General features: G+C 39.3%; 1 protein-coding gene across 1 annotated transcript in view; it reads right to left on the bottom strand.

Moving 5' to 3' along the window:
* Positions 1 to 3,098: 3,098 nt before the first annotated feature.
* The window catches only part of LOC126380069 (transient receptor potential cation channel subfamily A member 1), a 58,890-nt gene continuing 37,555 nt past the window's right edge, over positions 3,099 to 24,433 (bottom strand). Inside the window, exons 4-20 of the mRNA XM_050029264.1 lie at positions 22,159 to 22,228; positions 21,750 to 21,875; positions 17,238 to 17,534; positions 14,384 to 14,623; positions 13,169 to 13,276; positions 12,272 to 12,450; positions 11,643 to 11,922; positions 9,414 to 9,583; positions 8,488 to 8,632; positions 8,183 to 8,290; positions 7,231 to 7,493; positions 6,578 to 6,788; positions 6,162 to 6,350; positions 5,098 to 5,370; positions 4,613 to 4,772; positions 3,481 to 3,611; positions 3,099 to 3,310 (exon numbers count right to left, since the gene is read on the bottom strand). Of these exons, the coding sequence (XP_049885221.1) occupies positions 3,173 to 3,310; positions 3,481 to 3,611; positions 4,613 to 4,772; positions 5,098 to 5,370; positions 6,162 to 6,350; positions 6,578 to 6,788; positions 7,231 to 7,493; positions 8,183 to 8,290; positions 8,488 to 8,632; positions 9,414 to 9,583; positions 11,643 to 11,922; positions 12,272 to 12,450; positions 13,169 to 13,276; positions 14,384 to 14,623; positions 17,238 to 17,534; positions 21,750 to 21,875; positions 22,159 to 22,228 (3,088 nt within the window). The 3' untranslated portion in view covers positions 3,099 to 3,172. The remainder of the gene's footprint in view (positions 3,311 to 3,480; positions 3,612 to 4,612; positions 4,773 to 5,097; positions 5,371 to 6,161; positions 6,351 to 6,577; positions 6,789 to 7,230; positions 7,494 to 8,182; positions 8,291 to 8,487; positions 8,633 to 9,413; positions 9,584 to 11,642; positions 11,923 to 12,271; positions 12,451 to 13,168; positions 13,277 to 14,383; positions 14,624 to 17,237; positions 17,535 to 21,749; positions 21,876 to 22,158; positions 22,229 to 24,433) is intronic.

The raw sequence follows: 24,433 nt of genomic DNA, 5'->3' as shown, positions 1-24,433 counted from the left end.
AATTGTATGCGATATTTTAAGGCTAATGGCAATTATATTGGAAAAATATTATTTAGTTGGCTTATATTATAATTAGATATACTATCTTATATTATATTATAATATGTAGAGATCATGAATACGGTGGAATACAGTTATTATACCTAATAAGTACATTAATATAGAATTTAATAGGATATGCTAACATTTTTATATCTATTATATAATCTTTCCTGGCCATGGAAAACGCGATTTGCGACAAGCGAAGCGGGCTTTACAAACATATTATTATTTTACCTTTACTTAAAATAAAATATAGGTACCTATTTGGTTTCATTTCGATAGTCTTCCCGTTCCTCCCTTTCCTTGCAGCTTCTCTTCTATGATGTTTTTGATGAATACGTCGTGTCTCATTGAACACTTATGTCCAATCATCTTGCCTCTTTTGTCCCCAATAACTACCCTTCCTACCACTTCCTCATTAGTAACCCTTTCTGTCTGACTTATTCTTTCCATTCTCCTCCACCACCTCATTTTATAGGCCTCGAGTCTCTATCTATCTTATTGTGTCAGTGTCCAAGTTTCACATCCATAGAAAGCTATACTCCATACGAAAGCTATGATGCATGGTTTTTAATTACTTTGGCTATCTTAGCCTCTACCTACAGTACCTCTGTTTGCAAAGATGCAACGATGGAGCAGCGTGGTGGAGATAGATATACTATGCCTCCTTCAGTTGACCCACTGACTGTTTATGTTGATAAATTGTTGTCCTTTTCTCGCATGATTACGGTTAAAATATTACGTTAGTATGCTCGCTCCGTTTATCGCTTTTACTACTTAATTCGCTGATTTCCTGGCCGTAGCGCCTTATCGCTGGTCCCATCACTAATAAATTCCTTTCTGTATATAATTTACATGCTATGCTTATGATATATGTATTTAAAATGTAAATAGACTAGCTAATTAATATTTTTTTATAACTACTGTTTATAATAAGATGTTAAGTGATTTCAAAGTTAAATAGACATCAAAGTCAATGTTAAGATGAAGATTAATATTACTGGCTCATGCCCGCGACTACGTTCGCGTGTCCTTCGGTTTTTATCCTGGTTTTTATGGCTGTAAGCGCTCGAAGTCTGTTCCAGAAAAGTATCATTTAACCTGGGCATATTAGGACACTCGATACTGAAATCTCATTCTAACCGCGTGTCGCTTCACAGAGACAGACAGTCCGCGAGCGGTCCCAGTATATTCAGGGTCCCGTCACACCCGGGATACTTCATACAAAAATGTCATTCTTACCCCGTTAAACCGCGTAAGTGCGAACGAGACAGATAGTTCGCGCGCGCTCCGTAGCGGCTTACGACCATTTAGACTTAAGTAAGACCCAGAGGAGGTGAGGTAAATCTAGCTCGACGTTATTAGTGCGGGGCGAAGTGTTAGCCGTTTTTTATCGTAGTATTTAATTATTATTTTTCTCGACTGATTTTTACGTACCCAACTAAACAAAAGTATTTATTTCTTGTTTTCAACAGCATTAAATTTTGAGGCAACTCCCAGATGCAGGAGTCAGGGTGTCTTGCTCTTACATGCAAAATAAAAATAAAAGGTATCATTTAAATTAAACTACAACTGAACTGCTACTAAACTACTTAATTTAAATTTTAGTCAGTGGCACCAAAAAGTACTTATTATATTATGATACTTTGAAGAAACGATAAAATGGCCATCAGTTCACATAATGGGCATATGCTTGGCTATCTTTCATAAAACACGATATACCACACACAACCGATACACGATAACCGAAATTTACACGAACGAAGTCGTCGGCAGAAAACTAGTTAAGTACCTAAATACTTACTTATCTAATAATTCTTCTTTTAGTTAAACCTAGTAATTTTAGGAGGTATGCAATTATTATAAATGTGAATGTTTATTCGATAAATTTACATTGTAATTAAGTGAATTAGAGATACAGAAAAGGATTAACTTCAACATTTTTATGACACTATTACATTATTAAAATAATACCGTTTTGCACTTACAACGAGTGCAGAGGACAACTTAGCGTGATCCTGATTTCACAGGGCCCACTTACCTACCCCCAAACTATCGATAGGTTTGGTTTATAAAATCTAGTTTGAGAGCTGTCATACTTAAATATAGAACGACAAGGATCCTTAGGCACGTGGCCGGAATCGGAACTAACGCCGCATCCTATGAAAGCAAGAAATTATTGACAGTTGTTATAAATGGAAAATGTATGGTAATCAGATGAAGAAATTAGATCCATTTTACTGCTTTTATTGACTGAACTCTAATAGTGCCTCTTTTCAAAGCTTCGTATCCACTAGGATCCTCTCCGATGCAAAGGTTGCGCAAAGAGAGACATGAGATCTTTTGGTATCGACCATGGCATGGGAGAAGCTCGCTGGTGATGTAGATGTGTGGAAATAGTATGTACTCGACGGCTTCAAACTCTGACGAGTAGGAGAATGAAACAAAACCAAGTCGACAACATTCTCCTGCAGAGTGTGCGGTAGAACTTGCCACTCCAGAGTTGGCTTAGACAGCCATAAAAAGAGCACGACTCTACGACAGAGATAGTCATGAATCGTCTGAAACAGACGAAAACATTCTTGTGCAACATTTTGCTCAGCATGTAACCTAACAATGAGGAAAATCATCTGACCTAACAATGAATACAAATGCAGGGACGTAGCCAAGTTGAAAACGATTCCGAAAAACGACAGTGCAATAGAACAAAATGATTGACGTAAGGTAACGCGTCAATCCTGTCGCACTCAGATGTCGAGTGCGCTACCTGGTGTTAGTGCTAGATGATGGGACGGTGATAGAAAACATCGACTTCAAGGTTGACCACATTTTATTTTAATTAAAGGAAACACAAGCTCTCAGCGCTCCCCATTTGTCCGCCCAAGTAGTTATTGCCATTTGCGGCTAATCAACAATTAAGTCAACCAATCAATCACGTCAAAAAATACACGTACTGAACACGCGACCGTAGAAGAAAATTAAAATGTCAAATCCCATACATTAAATTCGATTAAACTGTAATTTTTCGCAATCGTAAGCCTCCTGTCAATGTCATCCAAGTGCCACAAGATCCTTGTCGAGGTAAAAATCAAGTTTGCGTCTGCACCATTGTTACGCCTACACAGTCTGTTTATCCTCCTTTGTTAAAAGATTGTGCGGTTCGTAGTTTCTTCCTAATCCTTGGTGAACTCCATCGTGGAACCACCCTGGTGTCTCCTGGAGAGACGCCTTCGTCCACGTCATCAGCTTCGGTTTTTATTTCCATTTTCTGTAAAAAGAAACGGAATGTTTATTATTTCTCTACTGGATCGCCTCTTTGCTGGACAGGGAGTGAATAAAAAACAAAAGCTGCTTGTCTTACGACTGTAGGATTCATATTCCATGAAGCCAATATTTTACGCATCACAGGGCTGTTACAAAAAAAGATGTGATGCCTACTTGCACGATTAGTCGGACCAGGGTGTGCTGTTGTTCCATTAGCTGCGCCATCTCTCGCAACCTTCGCTTCTGCTTGTCCAGTTCAGCAGAAATGTAATCCTCACTGCTTTCCAGCACCAAATCTAAGCCAGCTGTGGAAACCACGAAACCTTAATAAACATCCAAAGAATTTGATCTCACTTGGTGATTGCTCTATATAAGATAGCTATGTGACTTCTCTGGCAGATTTCGTATCTTCATTAACTTGTCATTACAAAGATGAGAATAATATCAAAAGATTTTATGATATTAGAAAAGTCGATTGTTTTCGTGTAATTAATTGATCCTTGGAGCAGAAGAAAAGTTTGGCAGAGAAATCACGAGCCGATCATTAAACTAAGTTCATTCCGTTGCATGAAGCCACATAACGGACATCTAAAGGGTTTCTAGACAGAGGTCAAAGCCATTGCAAATCCATCAACTTCCATCTACTAACATCGGAATCTCCCTGGATTGGTATGGGGATGCAACATACCTACAGCCCTTCCGTAGTACTGAGCTGGACAAGAATGAAAAAGCATCATCAAAAAATTGTTGAGAAATAACTAGGAAAAATACCGTTATGAGGTGGATAACCAACCTCATCAACCCAGGTGTCAGGGTTATTATCGAGCCGCCAGAAGCCCCTGACATGGCTCATGTAACGACTACATACTTAACGTGCCTACCGAAGATCATCTAACTGTCGGACAATCAGGTGATCAGCCTGTAATACCGTTAGATAAACGGTATAAAAGCGGTTCAATTCCATGAAATTTCACAGAGTTACTTTAAAAGGTTGTCCTGAGAAAAAGTGATGTGAAAATTGAAATGTAATTAAGAATGTATCTATTAGAGGTTATTTATTATTATTTTTCCTTTTTCATTTGGTATGACGGAAACGACAAAAGCTACTAGTTTCAAGCTCGACTTTACCTCGCCAGTTTTATTTCCCTTTGGATGTGTGTGATTCACAGCGACATAGTTTACATTCTGTCGACTTCTACATGGTGTCAACAGGTTCCAAAGAGTCCGCGAGACGAGAACACACAGGTTTTGATAATAAAAATTATAAAACGACTCCCCAATATCATGTGAAATGTAAAAGACTTACCATCGTCGGTGAAGGGGTTACAGAACCATTTCCTCAGAATCAGGTCAAGGAAGCCAAGTTTGCATTTGTTGTTGTTCGGGTATTCGATGAGCTCGTTTTTGTCTACCTTCTCCAGAAGAATTGCTGGTAGCTTCCTCTCGAGCTCCGTGTGCAGCACCACCTGGATTTAAAAGGTAGGGACAAATATAAATAATATAGTGCTTCAATAGACTTAAAAAACTAAACTTTTGATATTGAAATCTTTACTTTTGCTTATGTCCTGTGAGTTCAAAGAGCAACGACCGACTTTACCAACTCTGATGTCAGGTATATCTGGAGCCTTCAAAGGTACCTAAAAGCTCATATCACAGGAAATGAAGACGAAGCTAGCTCTTTCCAGTAAAAATAATTATTTTGTCGACGAGATTTAGCAGGGTTCCCTATTTGGTCGAATAAATAGGGAATTGGATGGGTCTCTGAAGATCTGTCATTGGATCTAAACTCACCTGCATCGCTAGACGCTTCAGCTGCGCATTTCTTCTGACACTTTCGATGTCTCCAATAGCCAAACCGATCAGCAGGTTCATTAAAAGAATGGGCATTAGCACCATAAATATTCCAAGGATGAAGAAAGTCGGCATTGCGAAGGGCAAGACGACTTCAGTTTCGGACTTGTAGTACGGCTGGACGTATGTGCCAACGAAGTCGATCTCACCAAGCATCATTGCAAAGGTTCTCATCAAAGACATCGGTATAGTGCTGAAAGCGAGGTGACTACCCTGGAAAAGAAAAGATATGCCAGTGTTTTGTTAAACATAGATATTATTGGTCGTGAAAATAGATTAACAGTTTTTGTAACTGTTATGATTTTCAACAACAATGACAAAGGTAACTCAGTAAAATACATCTAAAAAAACCTATAACATAATATTCGCTTTTGCTAAATATAGTACTTATTCGCTGAGCCTATGAGGACTTATTGTAAACAATATCATATTATAGTAATGAGTATGTCTAAAGGCGTCTTCTTTTAATATTGTTTCCAGACAGGCAGAGAAGACTGGGACATAATAATTGCTAAAGTTTAAAAATGCAATAACATTGTCGTCGAGGTTAAGTAATGAACAATATTTCCACTTTTAACTCTATCTGTTTTACGAAATCTAATCGTTCTATGAGAAACAATCGAGGTGCCAATTAGGTGAAAGCCAGCAGAAAAAAATATAATTTCATGACGTCATGAACGCAATTAGTTTCACTTGTCTGCAACATAGATAATCCAATATTGTGTACGTTTTGCGCGAAATACTAGATACTAATTATAAAGTGAAAACGAATATTGGACGTTCTAAAGCAAACTTACACGCATCATTATTTTGATATTGAATGAACTTTTGATTTTGACAAACAACGCCAATGCATTAATTCTACTCAAACATATTTGAAGATGAAAACAGAAAAATGCTCGCTAACGTATAACTCATGCAAATCGAAACGTCTGTCTGGTACGGATATTCGGACAGGTTATACGTTACCAACTATGCACATGTAGAGTTACAGTAAAACCCACTTTGGACAGCAGAATATAAAACGCCAGCCCAAACGCGATGATGAGGATGGAAAAGACAATCAGCACTTTGATCAGCGTCTGTAAGATCTCCAGAAACATCACCACATAGATGCCAACTTGGTCGAAGCGTTGCAGCAGCAGCAACAGTTTACACCAGGAGAGAAACACTGTTATGGAGGCCGCTGAGAACTGGAAACAAATAATTATATATACCATTAGACACGGTACAATAGTATTTAGATATAAACTATAGTCTGTTCTCGCTGATGGATACTGATATTACGCGTTGATGCCCTAAAAAAAAGTAACGAGATTTGATAACAAACTTTTAAATTTTTTTCAGAGCTTTCTATTACCTAAAATGTTTGGGAATATACCAAACTATGAATTGATCCTGAGTTTCATTTTCTTCTCACCTGAAGATCACTGTTCGTGTTGATGAGCGTTGGAAACACCATCAACGTGGAACTGATGTACAGCATCCAGGAAACGAGGTTCGAGGGATCCACCATGTAGTGCCACTTCTGCTGCTTCACATTATAAGCCTCACGGATCAGGCAAAGAGAGTTGTAAACCAGAATTGCTAAAGTGCTCGTGTACATTGCAACTATTGTTTCAAAATCTAAAAAATAAATCAGTTGTTATTGTCAGCAGTATTGGCGTGGCTTGATCGGACGCTGAAGGGCCGTTGCCTGATGATAAACAATTTCAAGAGATGCCCAAGAGCAAGTAGACGCGAACTTCAGATCAGGTAATTAATGGTTAAATAGAATTATGTCGAGCAAAGCACAAAATGGGCCGACAGCTATAACTGATGTAGATGGAAAATGAAGACCTAAACTACGAGGTCCATATTAAATTATTAGCAGATACGAAATATCAAAACAAGTAAGCATTTTGTTAACAAAGCTAGATTTCATAAGTATAACAAAAACTTCTACTAAGTTTAATCCTTAACCAAAGGAAGCGAGAAAAATTAGCAAACATAATTTCAAGATATTTAATTGTGACTTTAACGTTACCGGGTTTAAAGGTTGTAGAGTTTGTAAGAGTATTATTTTCTGCTTTGTCTATTGTTAAATCCGTTCCATTAGTTCCATTGGTTGAATTAGACGTCAAACATTTTTCTGCTTGTTTCTTCGTCATTGTGTTGCTCGGATTCGTGATCGACATCAGCAGATACGTGTACACCGTGACGAACATCAGGAATATGCAGTAGAACAGCAAATTGGCGAGGTGGAAGTACTTTCCATACGAGTTCCACTTCATTTGCAAATATTTTTGGCTCAAAGGATGAGCTAGCAATTCCACTCTCCCGTGTGCAACCATAGCCTGAAATTTTGCGAAGAAAAATTGTTGAGTTGCTGTCAGTGTTCTAAAGTGCGCGGTATTTTGTTTAGTGTTCTATAATAACAGTGGAAATGTGCATTATAAAGTGCCTTTTATCCAGTATTTTTGTCGATGATAATGAGAGTGCTGTTTTGTGAATCAGTTGTTTAAGTACAACAATCTTTTAGCAGACAAACCAATCTGTGTTATTGTTAAAATAAGTGACCGTGTGATTTTCATGTTTATATTAAGTGACCAAATGAAAATGGTGATAGGGTGGTAGTGCAAAAGGCTGGCTTTACGATACCACACCAGATCAACAATAGTAAACTAGATAACAGGTCAGAACAAAGACTACAAGAGTGATCAGTAATTTGTTTGATTTTATGGCTTTTGAATTTGGAAGTAAAATGTTTCTTTTTTGTGGTAATATATTTCATGAGTGAATATTATCTAGTTGATTATTGTTGAGTGAAGCACCACACTTATGGACAGTCACACACGAAGCATAGTGGTTTCAAGAGTCCACTCACGTTGATAACACTCAACGGTTCTGGTCGAAACTTTGGTTCGTTCAGCGCCTGTCTCAGCGCTTCAACTTCCTGCTTCGTTTTTTGGTAGAATTTGAAAGAGTACTTAATCTATAGCAACATAAGAAAAATAAGTTAGAGTAACATCCAGTACCAACTTACATTGAGAGCTGGCAAAGGAATTTTCTGAGATATAGGGACGTTATCTGTCTTCCTGTTGCCGTCTTCGTCTTTTACTTGAGGACACAGAGCGTCGAAGTTGTACTTTATCTAGATTCACACATTGATTTTGATATTAGTTACAAAATTGAGGGTGATAAGAAGGAAAATCATGAAGTAATTAATAAGAATTTTAAAAAAGAAAACGAGTTGATTCACATACTTTTTTATCAAGCGAGTCAACTACTTATAAAACTTGTTTTTTTTTTAATGGAAATTAATAAATAAACAAATTCAACGTAACTCACATAAAAGCTCTTGGAATCTTTCTTGCAGTTGGCTTTGGTGATGCACTTGTCCTGGACAGCTTCGAAGACTCTTGGCATATAGGCAATGAGAGCCAGGGTGACACAAGGGTGGCGGTCTGAACGCAGAGCCATAACTTCCTTTGCTCTGTTAAACAAAGCCATATAATAAAATATAGAAGAATCACGGCTCGGCACCGATCTGGGATTCCTGGTTCTACGTGATTTTCGTTCCAACAAAAAGTAACATAAGATTCCATACAGTGCATGTGTGTACAAAACTTCATCTGTGTAGTGTCTGTGTAAGAACAAGATTTTTTCTGAGTCTTTCCGCTAGAAGTGAACTATTATCAGCAAGTGAGACTTTATCTAACGTTTCTTGGATCCAACCTAAGTTTTGTAATATTAATATATTTTCGTTCTTTGTGAAATGTGCGAACTTCGAGGAGAACGTCGTGACTTATAAGGAAGTAAAAGAATTGGCCTTTGATAGACAAGAGTACAGAATGCTACACCGACAAGAGCGTAGCTCTTAAAGTAGTGGTGTTGTGGTGTGAAATGTGCGTTTTTGTAAGCATTAACTTGTATCTACTATACTTACTATTACTTATATTTGTTAGTTACAATTTCACGTCTTTTATCAACAGGACACCTACTTACCGCGTTAACTAAAGGAACGATAAATGCCAATTCGATGAAACTGATGTGACTCTTTAAAGGCAACTCCGTTAGTTTCCGTTCGTCGACGAACTATCAATGACGAGCTCTTGTCTATGTAGATATTCAGACTGTCATACTTAGCCATATCGTCATTTCTATATACGCCACATAATATGCCCAATGACAGTATTGTTGATATGACAGACAACAAGCCGCATGACAGCACCTTAGAGAAGCATACAGCAGCGAGTAAACTATAAATACAGTACCTTTGCTCGTGGGTGACCATGGCGAGAGCAGCATCAGGGAACTTGTAGTAAATAGCGTAGTCGATGGCGCTCATGTCAAGGTTGTTGTAGCTCAAACGGCAGCCCATAGACAATAATAAAGCTATGGAGTTCGGTTTGTTCTCCATCGTCGCCAAGTGGAGTGGTGTGTTCTGTAAATGTTGTAATAGTTCAGGATTATTTTTGTTTTCTTAGTCGCACCTACAGACTCCTGTCCATTTTCAGATCAGATTAATGTTTGTCCACTAGGCGACAATTGCGGCGCAACATGCAAGTTTCAAACGATTCCTAAAAGCGACTTTTTTGACGAAAGTTATTGTAGATTTGTCGCATATGGCATTGACTACTTACCATACAAATTTGGACGCTGTGGGCTTTCACCCAGTGCAAAATTGAAGACAACAAGCCTGAGGGTGTCCGGTTGAAAAGCGACAGTGAAAGTGATAAATTGTCACAATGTCAAAGAAAGAAAGAAAGAAAGAAAGAAAGAAAGAAAGATACGTTTATTATAAACACACATTATGTCACCTATGTCAACCCCATACATTTTTATCATTTGCACTGTCGCTTTTCGTAATCGTTTGCAACGTATAGAAAGAGATGTTCCTCATTGTAAGGTTAAATGTAGAGCAACTTGTTGGTCGAGAATGTTGCCTAGTGGATACGAAGTTTAAAAGGTCAATGTAAAAGGAGGCAGTAGGATCAAGAGTGGAGTCACTAAAGCGGTAAAATCGACCTAATCGACTTCTTAGCCCGCAGGGACAGCTCCGATTTTTTTCTTTTTGATGTGTTCTTTATTTAAAATCCTAAACAGATAGAGTGGGGCACTTTTATTCCTTAATTTGAAATGAATTTAGAAGCTGGCCAGGCTATGTTCGAATTTTGAATAATTTCATGACAGTTAGGTACCTATATTATAACTTTTTCGAGCAAATAATTTAATACACAAGCTCTATTGAGACATTTAAGTAACCCAATTTATTTACGTCGTCTACCAATTGTATTTTCATCAAAGTTCAATTCTTGATTACTGTCAAGTCAACAACAAGTTTTATTGAATTATTTACCCGAAATTCTGGATTTATAGCAGTTTGAAACTTAAGTAGGTACATAAAGTTGCGAAAGGAATATATTACAAAAAATATTGTAGGTAGGTATTTTTTTCCATTCTGTTTGAAACAGGAAGCAGTTATTTGTAAACAAGGGTACCTACACAATATACGAATATATTACGGCTTTATCCAAGTTGCAAACGAATATAACACACACGAAATGTCACGTTATGTGAATCCCATCTAATATATTTTCATGTTAACTCAATGAGGATCAAACTGCTTATTTCTCCCTACAAGGGTCGCTACTGTTGAGTGTTCTAAAATTTTGCCAGTTTCCCATACTATTTGAATAAAAAAACATTATTGTTTTGGTTATAATTTTAAACTAAAAGTAACTTTATTGTGTATATATTTAGTCCATAAAGATAAAACTTATCTTCAATCAAAACTGCCTTTTTCAAATTGATGGCTTTTCTTTTTCGTAACTCATCTTTCAGACGGATTACACTCCATGCTGATCCACATTTTATAGCAATTTATCGAGAATTTCACCTGGACAGTATGAAAAACTGTCAAAATTTAGGAAAACTCAACAGTGCGGTTTTTCTTGCAGCTTCTTTCCCCGGCTATACAGGTTGTGAGAAGCTGCAGTAGTTTTAGGCGGATGAGACGTTCGTTATGTAAAAATTGACAATTCAAAGTGTAACTATGTTACCTACTAAATAAAGATATTTTTGAATTTTAATTTGCTGCATTTAACCTCTAGATTCTAGTCTTTATCCTCATTATATAACAGACTCCGGCGGCCTCCGTGGTCCAGTGGTTGAGCGTTGTGCTCGCGATCCGGAGGTCCCGGGTTCGAATCCCGGTGGGGACAAATCACAAAAATCACTTTGTGATCTCTAGTTTGGTTAGAACATTACAGGCTGATCACCTGATTGTCCAAAAACTAAAAAGATCCGTGCTTCGGAAGGCACGTTAAGCCGTTGGTCCCGGTTAATACTTACTGACGTAAGTACGTAGTCGTTACGTGAGTCATGTCAGGGGCCTATAGCGGCTCAGTAATAACCTGACACCAGGGTTGATGGGGTTGGTAATTAACCTCACAATCCACACGATAGAAGAACAATTATAACAGAAACAATGACACACTTACCCCATCTTTATCGACTTGGTCCAGCAGATGTGAGTGAACCGAATGCAGGAGTTCTATAGTTTGAGTGTAGCCACTCATAGCGGCTAGATGTAGAGGGTTCCTGCCATTATGGTCCCTGTGTAGGAGTGCTCCACGGTTCAGTAGGAGTTGAACCACTCTAGTGTGGCCCTCGCGGGAAGCTATGTGCAGCGGAGTCAAGCCCTCACCATCACTCTCATTGATGATAAACGTGCCTTTATCTGAGTCCAGCAGCTGACAGGCTGTGTGGTACCGACCGTATCTGAAATAACACATAACCTGTAAAAGTTCGGCAATATCATAGGTCAAACTAATCGACGAACCGATTACTCTAGCTTTAGAGGTGGCCTGATGGGCGCAAAAATACTTCAGAACCCCGATATCGACCTTGACGGCGTGTTCGATGATTTCCCACATTTAACGTTTGTCACTATTGACTAGGGTCGATTAAATCTTTCAAATATTATCCTCTCAGATGAGACAAATCCTCGATAAGTCCAAGAAATGTAAATAGGCACTTACAAGGTAAGCATGCACCACACACCACTTTACTTACCATCAGGTGGGAATGTGATCAGTCCTAGAAAAAACTTAAATAAAAATGGCTTCACCTGGCAGCAAAATGAAGAGGGCTTTCATTATTGTTGTTTTTTAAATTAATACATGCGCCGAGTTTGATGAGGTTTTCCAAGGACCTGATGTGGCCTTCTCGACTGGCGTAGTGCAGTGGCGAGCACCCGGTACTGTCCTTCTCATTCAGGAGTTGCGCCAGGCTCTTCTCACAACGATCCTGGAACAGTTACAAAAGTCTTAGCTCAAGCCCATCGACAATCTCTGGATTCTTAATGACCGTCCAATATACCAATTGTGACCGCTTCCGTGACCTATCAACGTGTTGAGCCAATTGGCACGTTTCCCTCACCGATCCCCCCCATAGACTAACAGTGTAACCAGGAGAAGTGGAAAGGAAACTGTAATGATGCATTATTGCCCCGTCAATTATTGTTTTTATTATAGGTTACTGCACATTTGCCTTGGATAGTATTCATTGTTTCTACTTCATTGGATTCTTCTGTGACCTTTCGACGTGTTGAGCCAATCAGCACGCTTCCCTCACCGACCTCCCCCCCATACACACACACTAACAATAAACTAGGAGAAGTGGGAAGAAAACTCAAACGGGCATTAATGCCCCCTCAAATATTTTCTTTATCAACTGCTCAATTGGCTTGGATAGCATTGTTTGCTTGGTCGGAACCATAAAATATAATTGAAAATGAATGAAACACGCCAATAACTGTAACTCTCCGCCCCGCACCAATATCGGGCGCCGAGTTACATTTACCTCATCCCCTCTGGGTCTAACCTTGGCTGTAAGCCGCTAAAGAGTAACAGGGAGCGCACGTGGATTGTCTGTCTCCCTCTTATTTACGCGATAAGGCGGCACACGATAGTAATTACATTTTTGTATGAAGTGTCCGGGCTGCGGCGCAACCGTATATACTGACCTTGCAATTGGCAGCAAAGTCTTCAAGTCTACCACCATTCATCACCACCAAATGAAGCACGTTCCTTGAATTTATGTCCTTCAGTTGTATGTCGGCGCCAAGACGGATCTAACGGGAGAAATTCACTTTACAACAGCAGTTCTCACACTTTTGGAACCATAAAATAAAATAATAAAGTATTAGTATAATACCTGTAGACACCATCAAATTTTATTTTAAGTTATACCTTTCATTGTCTTATCCACCGAAAAGGAAAGGGATGGGTTATTCATCCCTAATAACCCGAGCGAATCAAATAGGTATCTCCCTGGTATACAACCCGTTTGCCATGTGATATCAACTTAATTCTGCCGGGTTATCTGCCGATGTAAATTTATTTAGACGGTTGTTTTAGAGGTATAAATTTAAATAAAATTAGGAGGAGGAACCACTGCCCTAATTTTCCCTGAAAAGTAGCATGGAGAATGCTACATCGACAAGAGCGTGGCTCTTAAATTGGTGATAAGTAGGAATCGGAGCCAGTAGCAGTATGTAGGTAAGTACTCCATCACACTGTTATATCGAAGGTTGGTGCAGAACCCGAATCCTATAGATAAAGTTCGTTTTCCAAATTCATTTTTTTCCCCAATAAATCCCGCCGGAAATCCAAACCGAATATTATATTTCAAGGAGAGTTCCTTGTTCACGGATGTGAAAATCAAAGGTTTGGCAAATAAGGTCAGAAGAAATGGAAACGAAATGTCAATGCCTGCTAATTGCAAAGTGCTTCTCTTATTTTATTTCACCTTTTTTATTTAGTAACTTGGTTATTATAAAGTTAGGAAATTATTTTCTTTTATTTGACATTTCTTTCTAAAATTGTCGTGTGTTCCATCATTTTTATCTCTGTCAATCATTCGTCCCTTTCCTTTAATCTTAACAAAAAAACCTCGGCGCCTATTTACAGTTTCTTAGCTATTTACAGTTTACACTGACCAACAAAATTCAGAATGATGAGTGCGGTCAGTCATTCGACTGGGCACCCTCATACCTGTTGACTTAAATTTTGTACCGAGTAAGAGCCCTTAGCGCTTCCAATTTGTTCGGCCAAGTAGTTAATGCCAATTGCGGCAAATCCCCAGTAAGTCATGTCAAAAAAATCTTCAACGACGTTTATTGTTTTACTAGTAAGCCGGTTAGCGTGTGTAAGAATGATTGTGGCGTCAGAAGACTCACCAAGATATGAACAGTCCTCCAGCCAGCCCTGGAAGCAGCGAGTAACAGCGGCGACCTCCTCTCCTTGTCCAAGGGATTGACGTCTGATCCTTCAGAGATCAGATAGCTGACGATATCGGGATGGTCGAACATCGCAGCGCAGTGTATTGGAGTCATCTTCTGCACGTCACACGAGGTCAGGCAGGCCTGTTTCTCTTTAGGCTGCATCGCGAACATCAGCTTCACGATCTCCAGCGCACCCTGGAATGAGCACTTTTAGTGATTACGCACTTTATATATACTTAGTCACTCGGGTCCTGTTTTTATGGAGCACCGGTTTGATCCCCGGTACTTGCACCAGTGAGTTATTTACTGTGCAATTTTCACTAACTCAAACTCAAAAATATCTTCATCCAGTGAGTAATAGACACACACACACACACACACTCACACTTACACACCCAGCCACACGCACTCACACACTTTATTATTTACGATAGCCTCTGTGGTGTAGTAGTTAGAGCTTTCGCCACACGATTTAGAGGTCCGGGTTCGGTTCCCGATAGAGACACCTACACCCCTGCGTACCCCTGTTATATTATGTGGTAAGCACAGGTTGTGTGTAGCTATAGTGTCACATCGGTACCGGACTTGCACCAATGAGTAAATACTTTATCTTAAGTGCAGTTTTCACTAACACAGGTGGCTCGACCATTAAAGACAGCGATACGGCTCACCACCTATCACGTTGGTTTAACAGAAAGCTCAGTGAGGAGTGGAGTTAGTTCATCTTGCGATGGACGTATTTTTGACTACCCCAATTGAGATATAGTTGCGAGTTTATGTGTCACAATAACAAGTGTGTTTTGGCTCGTTGCCAACCGAGATTATTTTATCACGAAGAAAAGTGCTCGCCTAATTACGTGGCATTACGCAATGTGGTCTCGGAATAAATGTCTTGAGAACAAAAGTCAAGTAGGCTAGACGAGTAACAAATTACCAGTCATAATTCACATAACATGCTGCTAATTTGTAATGGTGTATAAAAACTAGTGAATTGCTGAAAAAGAATATTCTGCGGTCCTGTGTGTCGCACCGGTTTGCTTCACACACCGGGAGCGGCGGTTCGAGCCAAGATACCGGGCTTGAACCAACGAGTTGTTTTCACTAGCACACTTATCTCGACCGTTATAGACATATCACGTTGCCACGCTACACCATACACACACATAAGTCTAATGTAGTATTGAGACACTGCAGTCCTGTGTCACCGGCTTGCTTCACAAACCGGGAACGCCGGCTCGAGCCATAGTACCGGACTTGAACCAGCGAGTTGTTTTCATTAGCACACTTGGCTCGACCGTTATAGACATATCACGTTGCCACGCTACACCATACACGCACATAAGTCTAATGTAGTATTGAGACACTGCAGTCCTGTGTCACCGGCTTGCTTCACAAACCGGGCGCGGCGGCTCGAGCCGCGGTACCGGGCTTGAACCAACGAGTTGTTTTCACTAACACACTTTTCTCGATCATGATATACATATTATCTCGTGTTGCTTGCTACACGCTATCACGTGGGTCTAATAGAAAGTTCGGCGAGGTGTGGGTACTTAGTTCATCTTGCGATGGATATACCTCTGACGTCACTTAGAAATAAAGTTAAAGAAATTAGTATTTTAACTTTAGCATCACAGTAAATTAATGAAAATTTAATGTTTGTTAAAAACACATATAGGATTGTTCGGAAAAAAATGTATTCATTGTATAATAGCTGGAATAAATATAAACTTGCTTTACTTACATGTCAGTCGATTGCATTTAAGATCACTAAATCTAGTGTGCATTTTTTACAATAAGATTCCAATTGACATTCAGAATTTAAATTTGAAGAGTTTTAAGTCAGTAATTAAACAGAAACTTTGTAGAAAAGGTTATTATAAGGTTAGTGATTATTTAGATTGAAGGTATGAATGCATAGGATTAACTGTCTGGGAACTGATATCAGGTAGCCGAATTACTAAACTGTAAAACAATAATTATATTATATTTTTTTGAAGATCGTCTAGGGCCCTATGCCGAGGTTTTTCTTGCAGCGTCTTTTCCCCGGCAATACAGGCTGTGAGAAGCTGCAGTAGTTTTAGGCGGATGAGACGTTCATTATGCAAAAAAATGACATTCAAAGAGCAATTATGTTGCCTACTGAATGAACACATTTTTGAATTTGAACTAGCTCAATTGGGATATAGTTGTGAACTTATGTTATATTATAAAAATAAAATAATAGTTTAATCTAGATAGATTGGAACGCTGGAAGTTCTGATGTTACAATATCCAAGCGAAAGTCACAGGCTGCCGCTTGCTGTTGAATATTCAACAAACAAGCTGTTGCAGATTTCGTCTTAAACTCCTAAGACCAAACTTCAATACCAGACAAACAAATACAGCCGGTTACGTCCCACTGCTGGACGCAAACCTCACCTCAAACAACCTAATGGAGTAGGTACTGCTGAGCTGCTACAGTGCGCAAGTACCTATTAATATACATACTTAAATAATACAATATAAGGTTTAGTATGATCTACTCTAAACCGGCGTGCGTGTATGAAACGGTTGATGTATGTGGAGGAAGCAAGAGAATTGTGTCAGGATCGAAGGAAATGGAATTCCATAGTCTCTGCTTACCTAATACTTACATAATCAAACGAGTATAACCCAATTGCGATAGTCAGAGGTACATCCATCGCAAGATGAACTAAGTACCCACACCTCACCGATCTTTCTGTTACACCAACGTGATAGATCGGGGCGGTGGGGTCGTCACATCCCTATTATTACATATTCACATTATCACAAAGACAAACATTCTCACCTGAGCACAAGCCAGGTGCACTGGAGTGGACAAATCGTGTTGCTGCGTCGATATTTTGGCTCCAGACCTCAGACACAGCTCCACAGCCTTAATGTCCCCCCCGTGCACCGCGGAGTGCAGAGGGACGTTCCCCTCGTTGTCGTATAAAGAAATCATTTGCTCTCTTGTACAGCCTCTGGACTCGGCCCATTGGAGGAATACTTCCATAGTACGCGAAGACGCGTTCTTAGCCGCTTCATGTATGGGGTAGTACCCGTTATTACACGGCCGCTTGCACTCAGCACCCAGGTCCGTTATCTGCGAAAATACATTCTGCTTAAATATAAGGCAGTTACGTTATGAGACACCCCAGGCATAGCCCAATTGAAAGAGCTCTTGTCTCTCACTGTAAGGTCGCAAATTCGAATCCGACAGGCCTAAACCAATGATGTTCGAATTCATGTTTGGATTACAAGTAATAATCACGTTTTTGTAGATGTAAATACCCTTAAACGGTCATTCTGGGATCTTAGTTCTGTTCTAGCTACTAAGATAAAGATTTACGATTTACGATTTTTTTTATAGATTTATGTAGATTTTACCTAAATAAACTTTATTATTATTACGTATTATATCACTTGCCCCCTCAGCTTGCCCCGGTCATCACCAGCCCATTAACGTCCCCACTGCTGGGGCACGGGCCGTCCCTATGGATGGACAGGGAGATCGGGCCATAAACCACCACACGGGCCCAGTGCGGATTGGTGGTTATTAACGACTGCTAATGCAGCCGGGACCAACGGCTTAACGTGCCTTCCGAAGCACGGAGGAGCTTGAGATGAAAACTTTTTTTTTGTGGTCACCCATCCTATGACCGGCCTTTGCGAAAGTTGCTTAACTTCAACAATCGCAGACCGAGCGCGTTTACCGCTGCGCCACCGAGCTCCTCTAGCTTGCCCCGGTACTGCTGTTAAATAACTTAAAAAGTAAAGTTTTAAATATATTTTAAGTTATTCAAGTCAGATCCTCTTTGTGTCCCTTGAATGAATGTAACACATACTTAATAGTCAAGCGAAATAAACTCTATTTGCTTGTAATTTTTTCACATTTCAACGGTACAAAAAAGTATTTTATTTCTCAACTTAGTTATATATTTATTATATGCCTTTGCATCATCATGCATGCATCTGAGGCAATCTGGCTTTGACTCAACCGTACGCCAAATGTCAAATTCGTTTTATTTGCATGGATCTCTACCGGGTGAGAGCCTTCAGCGCTCCCCATTTGTCCGGCCAAGTAGTTAATGCCATCTGCGGCAAATCTACAATAAGTCACGTCTAAAAAAAAAAAAGCATGGATCTCAACAACATTTCAACTGGTATACTGATTCGGATGAAAATCGGCACATTAGATTAATTATATCTAATCGATATTCCGCTATCAATACTTAAAGGCAAAACCATTATAATAATACGTATAAGCATGTTATTCATAAGTATTTAGTTATTGTATTTAAGCATGTCAAATCCCTTGCTTTAGCTGTACACCACCATTATATTCAATAGTGTATATTTGCCATTATCATCTACTTATATTAATTAAAACACATAATAACGGGTTCTTACCGCGTTTAAATGGGGATATGAGACTCCCGATATTTCGACACTGTTGCAAGTGCCATGATCACGGGATGACTGATGAGATTGGAGTGGAGTAGGTAGATCCATAATATTCTACGGGCAGACATATCTGTCTACCCTCTTTCTTTGCCTTTATTATGTGTTTTAATTATGATAATAACCGCGTAAACTTAAAACAATGTATCTACTTATATTGTCACATTTCATATTTCCTTATGTTGAGTTGTGGTGCGAAATAAAGATTCTTATTATTATTATTATTTAGTGTATCATTTACTAATCTGTGGTTAATGGTGCTGGTGGCACAATAATTATCTCCCGGAAACAAAAATTGTATCGTGTGGGTTGTGACGTGGATTACCAACCCCATCAACCTTGGTGTCAGGGTTATTGTTGAGCCGCCAAGAGCCCCTGAAATTGCTCATGTAACGACTACTAACTTACATCGGTAAATAGTAGCCAGGACCAATGGCAGGGGCAACGGCCTGATTGTCCGAAAGTAAGATGATGAAGGTGATGATTTTTATTGTGAACACGTGTTGTTTGTTGACGCACATTCCCGAGAAATGCATTTTCGGAGGTACGTGACCTAACCTGTATTGGGCTGGTTATCCCTTCGTGGGTTGGAAGGTCAGACAGGCAGTCGCTTCTGTAAAAAACCGGACCTGTCAAATCTTCAGGTTAGGTAAGCGGACCCTGTGAAAAACGGGATAATGCTGGGGTGACAATGACTGTTTGTTGACGCAAATAAAAAAATAATAATATCGATTTTAAAGCACATAATAACGTGTTCTTACCGCGTTTAAATGGGGATATGAGACTCCCGATATTTCGACACTGTTGCAAGTGCCATGATCACGGGATGACTGATGATATCCCCATTTAAACGCGGTAAGAACCCGTTATAATGTGCTTTAATTATGATAATAACCGCGTAAACTTAAAACAATGTAATATCGATTTTATCGTTTTGTTTCAACTCAATAATCGAATCGACAATTGAAAGTATGTATACCACGGATATACATTCTGAATAGTTTCGAGGTTGAACTTTCGATAGTTGTACAACACTTGGGATGGAATGCAAAGAACGCGGGTCAAACTTCGAGTTCAATAAACTTTCAACGAGACATATTATCTTATTTATTTTAGGAATTTCAACGGAACCTAATAATAAAAAGGATCCTCATATAAACATAAAATAGCCTCCGGCCTCGGTGGTTCAGTTATTGAGCGCTGGGCTCACGATCCCGAGGGAGGGTTCGATTCCCTGTCGAGACATATCACAAAAATAACTGGGCCCTAGTTTCGTTAGGACATTACTGGTTAATTCCTTGATGCTCAATACTGACATTATTTGTAATATTGTACGTCCGACATGGACATGCTGTTGAGACAATTTTATAATGTTTGACACCTGCATGTATGTACCTACACAGCTTCTCAATAAATGTTTCTTGTTTCTTGTTTCTTTAATCACTAGATTATCCAAAAAGTAAGATGATCTGTGCTTCGGAAGGCACGTCAAGCCGTTGGTCCCGGTTACTACTTACTGATGTAAGTAAGTAGTCGTTACATGAGTCAGGGGCCTTTGGCGGCTCAATAGTAATCCTAACACCACGGTTGATGAGGTTGTGTACCCACTTCACAACCCACACGATAAAGATAAAGATAAAGTAAGAAAGATAAAGAGAGAGAGAGAGTAAGATAAAGTAGCTTAAAGGGCTGGGTACAAGTCTCTCCTTAAGCATCGCTATTAGCCCCACTTGAAGCCGATTCTCTCAAATGTCATCCTCTCAGACGACGACCTGACCCGAAGTCCACACCCAACTGGACACGCTCAGGCCCTCCTATTGTTTTACAATTCGTACCGGGTGGAACCCCTTTCCATTTGTCCGGCTAAGTAGTAAATACCATCGCGTCAATAAGAGACAATTGTTAAATATGGACAAGTGCGTACGAAGTCGTGTTACTACGAGGCGACGTGAATCAAAACATGAATCGAGCGTATGCTTACAATATGCCTTAGTACTTACAAATTGTTATTGAGAAGAAAATGTATTTTAACAGCGACGAAATTACAAGTAACTAAGCCACCGTGTTTCCGCACATAACTATTCGATCACTTAAATATTACAGTCACAACAAAATCAACAACGAGAAAAGACCGAAAAAAACACAGGGCGCGCACAACACTCAACCCGAAATGACAAGACTCACGGGTTCAAAATCGAATACTGTCCGAGTTCAGAACAAACTCTTTATTGCCAAGAAAAAAATCTGTGGACATTAACATTGACAAGTAATACAAACATCCGTCTTCAAAGACCATCGTTAGTCGAATGACTGAAATGGTTTAACAGTGCTTCTGATGTTGCAAAATATGCTCACGTTATACCTAGGTTAAATAAAAAGGTGCATATATAGTGTGTTCACGTGTCCATGATAAGCAAATTCGCACAACGCATGATGCACATAAAAACGCACCAAAGAAATTTCAGGCAGCGATTTTTGTAGTTTTCGTGTTTGTATGCATGTGTTCACGTAAAGGATGTAATACATTTAGTATGTCGACACTTCAGAACACTGATACCGATTACTGACCTAGCCGGCGTGGTCGAAAATGTATAGTTCTTAGCGTTTTTCAGTATCGGCCCACTAGGGTCTGATTCTCTCCGACGCCTTGAATATAAGTTGGCGCCTACCTGGGCACGCTTAGGACTATTGTCTTATATTTTTTACCAGGTATTTTACTCAGCGCTCCCCATTTGTCCAGGCAAATGCCTTCCGAGGAAAACTTACAATAAATCACTTTAAAGAAACAAGAAAAAGTCCTTTGAGAGGGCATTGCATGGTTCCAGTAGAAAAAAATAAAAATATTTTTTGTAGTTACCAAAACTCTGGCGCACATATCATGGTCATGGATGGCGGCGAAGTGGAGGGCTGTTCTCCCGTGCTCCCCCCCTTGGTCGACATTGAACTGGCCTTTATATTTCGCGAACACTTGAAGGACTGGCACCTGAAAAATATAAGACTGTCAAGTGGCGCGCAAGATCTCATCACCGCTTGAGGTTTGTGTGCGGCATGGCGGGAAAAAGTATACCTTCGCTGATTGACGGACTAAGTTACGTTGACACGAGAGTCTGTCAATCAGTCAATCTTCAAACCAAACTAAGGACAATCTCACCAAGTGCTTTTTTGTTGGAAATCAAACCCAGGACTTCCGGATCGTGAGTCCAACGCTCAACCATAAATAATGCCGTGTTAGGCGTGATAATAAATTTTGTACTAATTCATTTTACCTTGTTAAGTTCAGTAGCTAAATGAATAGGCGCTTGAGTCTTCTCATTCAGTAGTCCCGTGTTCACATGTCTGGAACAGAAATGAAATATATAATACAACCTTACGACTGTATTCTCAATAAATGTAAAGAGAGAAAAAGAAAATAATAATATTATTTGTCATCGTTGGCAACCTCTAAATATTTTTTATTATTTTTGTCTCTAACAATATTTTATGCTCTTCTTTCTGTTAAGCCGCCATGCGCTATAAAGTTGAATAACATAAGTCTTTAACTGGTGAAATGTGGTAACCGTTGATATAAAAAATACGTACAGATAAATAAATAAACACAATTAACAAAAATATCTAGATTAATCGAGTTTATTCGGCACATAATGGTGTGAGAAAGAGAGAGAAAATGTTTATTCAACAAATTGTGACACATTACATATAAAGTGTTACAAAACAATTTTTAAAACTCAGGACATAATGTAGCACAGCAGTGAATAGGACACGAACTCATCATTGTGTCTTTTTCTGGAGAAACAGACACTGTTTTTCAGTCGCTCCTTAATTTTCCGTCTGTTGGATCCCGCGAAGCTGACATGACTCATAGCGCAAATAAGCAATTTAGGTATCTATCAGCGTCAATTCGCGCAAACACTAATTTAATTTTAACTTAAATTGACAGGACTAAAACTAGCTGCATCTCTGTCTTGCAAGCATTGTAAGTGAAGGACGGCAACAATTGAAGAGCTGTCACAGTTAGATTAAGTTTGTGTCCGTCCGAATTGGCACCAAAGTGGCAGGTGAGGAACTCAGGTGTCCAGTTCCGGAGGTAAACACGCTGGTAGACAGATATACAGCACCGCACGATGAACTAAGTACTCGCGTTTCACCGAGCTTTAGAGCAACGTGATAGGTGGTGAACTGTATCACCGCCTGCAATGGTCGATAGCCAACTGTGTTAGTGAACATTGAAATAAGGGGAATGAAATTATATTGAGTGGAGCTTCGTGGATACAGGTTGTTGCACTCTGTTCTTCAGCTCTATACACACAGCTCGGCAGCGCGGCCATGATTATTTTCTAGAAAGTTCGAATTAGAAATTCGAGTCGACCAGAGCTTGATTTGCGTCACTCTCTCTGGGTTTTGCCTTAGTCTGAGATCCCGACGACCCGATTACTCTAGCCATAGAGGCAGCCATTCAGCTCGCGACACCAAACACTTCAGGACCCCGATACCGACCCTCAATCAGCGCTTAATTCTTTGCAATATTTTTCTTCTCTGACGACTTGAGCCGAGGTTCGCGCCCAACTGGGCACCATTAGACCTGTTGTCTTAAACGTTGTACCGGGTGAGAGCCTTCAGCGCTCCCCATTTGTCCGGCCAAGTATTTAATGCCATCTGCGGCAAATACACAAGAATCCACAACAAAATATGGGACCACCAATGACGCGGTATTTTCCACATATTTAGAAGATATCAAGTCTCAAACTTGTGTGTCTTATTTCTGTTAGCATAAACCTACAGTTTTAATGATAAATATTCCTGAATAACCTACATGTATCGTAAGATAATAAAAATATTTTGAACAATATTAACTTCTCATTTGTTTAATAAAAGAAAAAAAATGTTTTCTTATCGGTCACCACGCTCAAAAAGTGTAACTTGAATTAATAATAATGAAAATACAAAATTTGAAAAGGTTGATAAAAATGCCATGCAATAGCTTTACCGCGGCAGTGCCCGAGTGCCACACGTCTTTTTTTCTTTTATTTTTACTATCGCCCGGAACGCTCCCGACACAGCTTCTGTGTGTATTGAGACGAAACACTAGAAAGAATAGCAGTTGCTTTTAATGCATTGATATAAATCACTGCAATAAAACTATTAAAGTTGCAACCAGACCGAAGTGGAAACGCAAATAACATTTTAAAAGAGTAATGACTTTAACCAGCTCTGCTCAGCAATAACACTGCAGCCGTTGCAGTTTTATTTCTGTATACATTTTATTTCTGCAAGGAATTTTAAAGATTTTATACCTTTTTATCTCTGCTACACTGTCAGTAAAGTAAAATATCTCGAATAACTGAGTACATCTGTGGTACTTATCCAGAGCATTTGATGGATATCGACAGTTTTGAAATTTATAACGACATAAAATATAATTTCTTATTATTTATTTATTTATTAAAGTACATACAACATTACAGTATGGCCCAATGCGCTGTATGACGAGAAAATTAAGATAATAATATCATAGTCTAAGGTCCGCCTTGGCTACTTTTTATA

This window comes from Pectinophora gossypiella, chromosome Z (assembly GCF_024362695.1).
Source record: "Pectinophora gossypiella chromosome Z, ilPecGoss1.1, whole genome shotgun sequence".
In the NCBI taxonomy this organism is placed as follows: domain Eukaryota; kingdom Metazoa; phylum Arthropoda; class Insecta; order Lepidoptera; family Gelechiidae; genus Pectinophora; species Pectinophora gossypiella.
The sequence above is the reverse complement of the archived record's forward strand: the minus strand, read 5'-3'. Positions and strand labels throughout refer to the sequence as shown.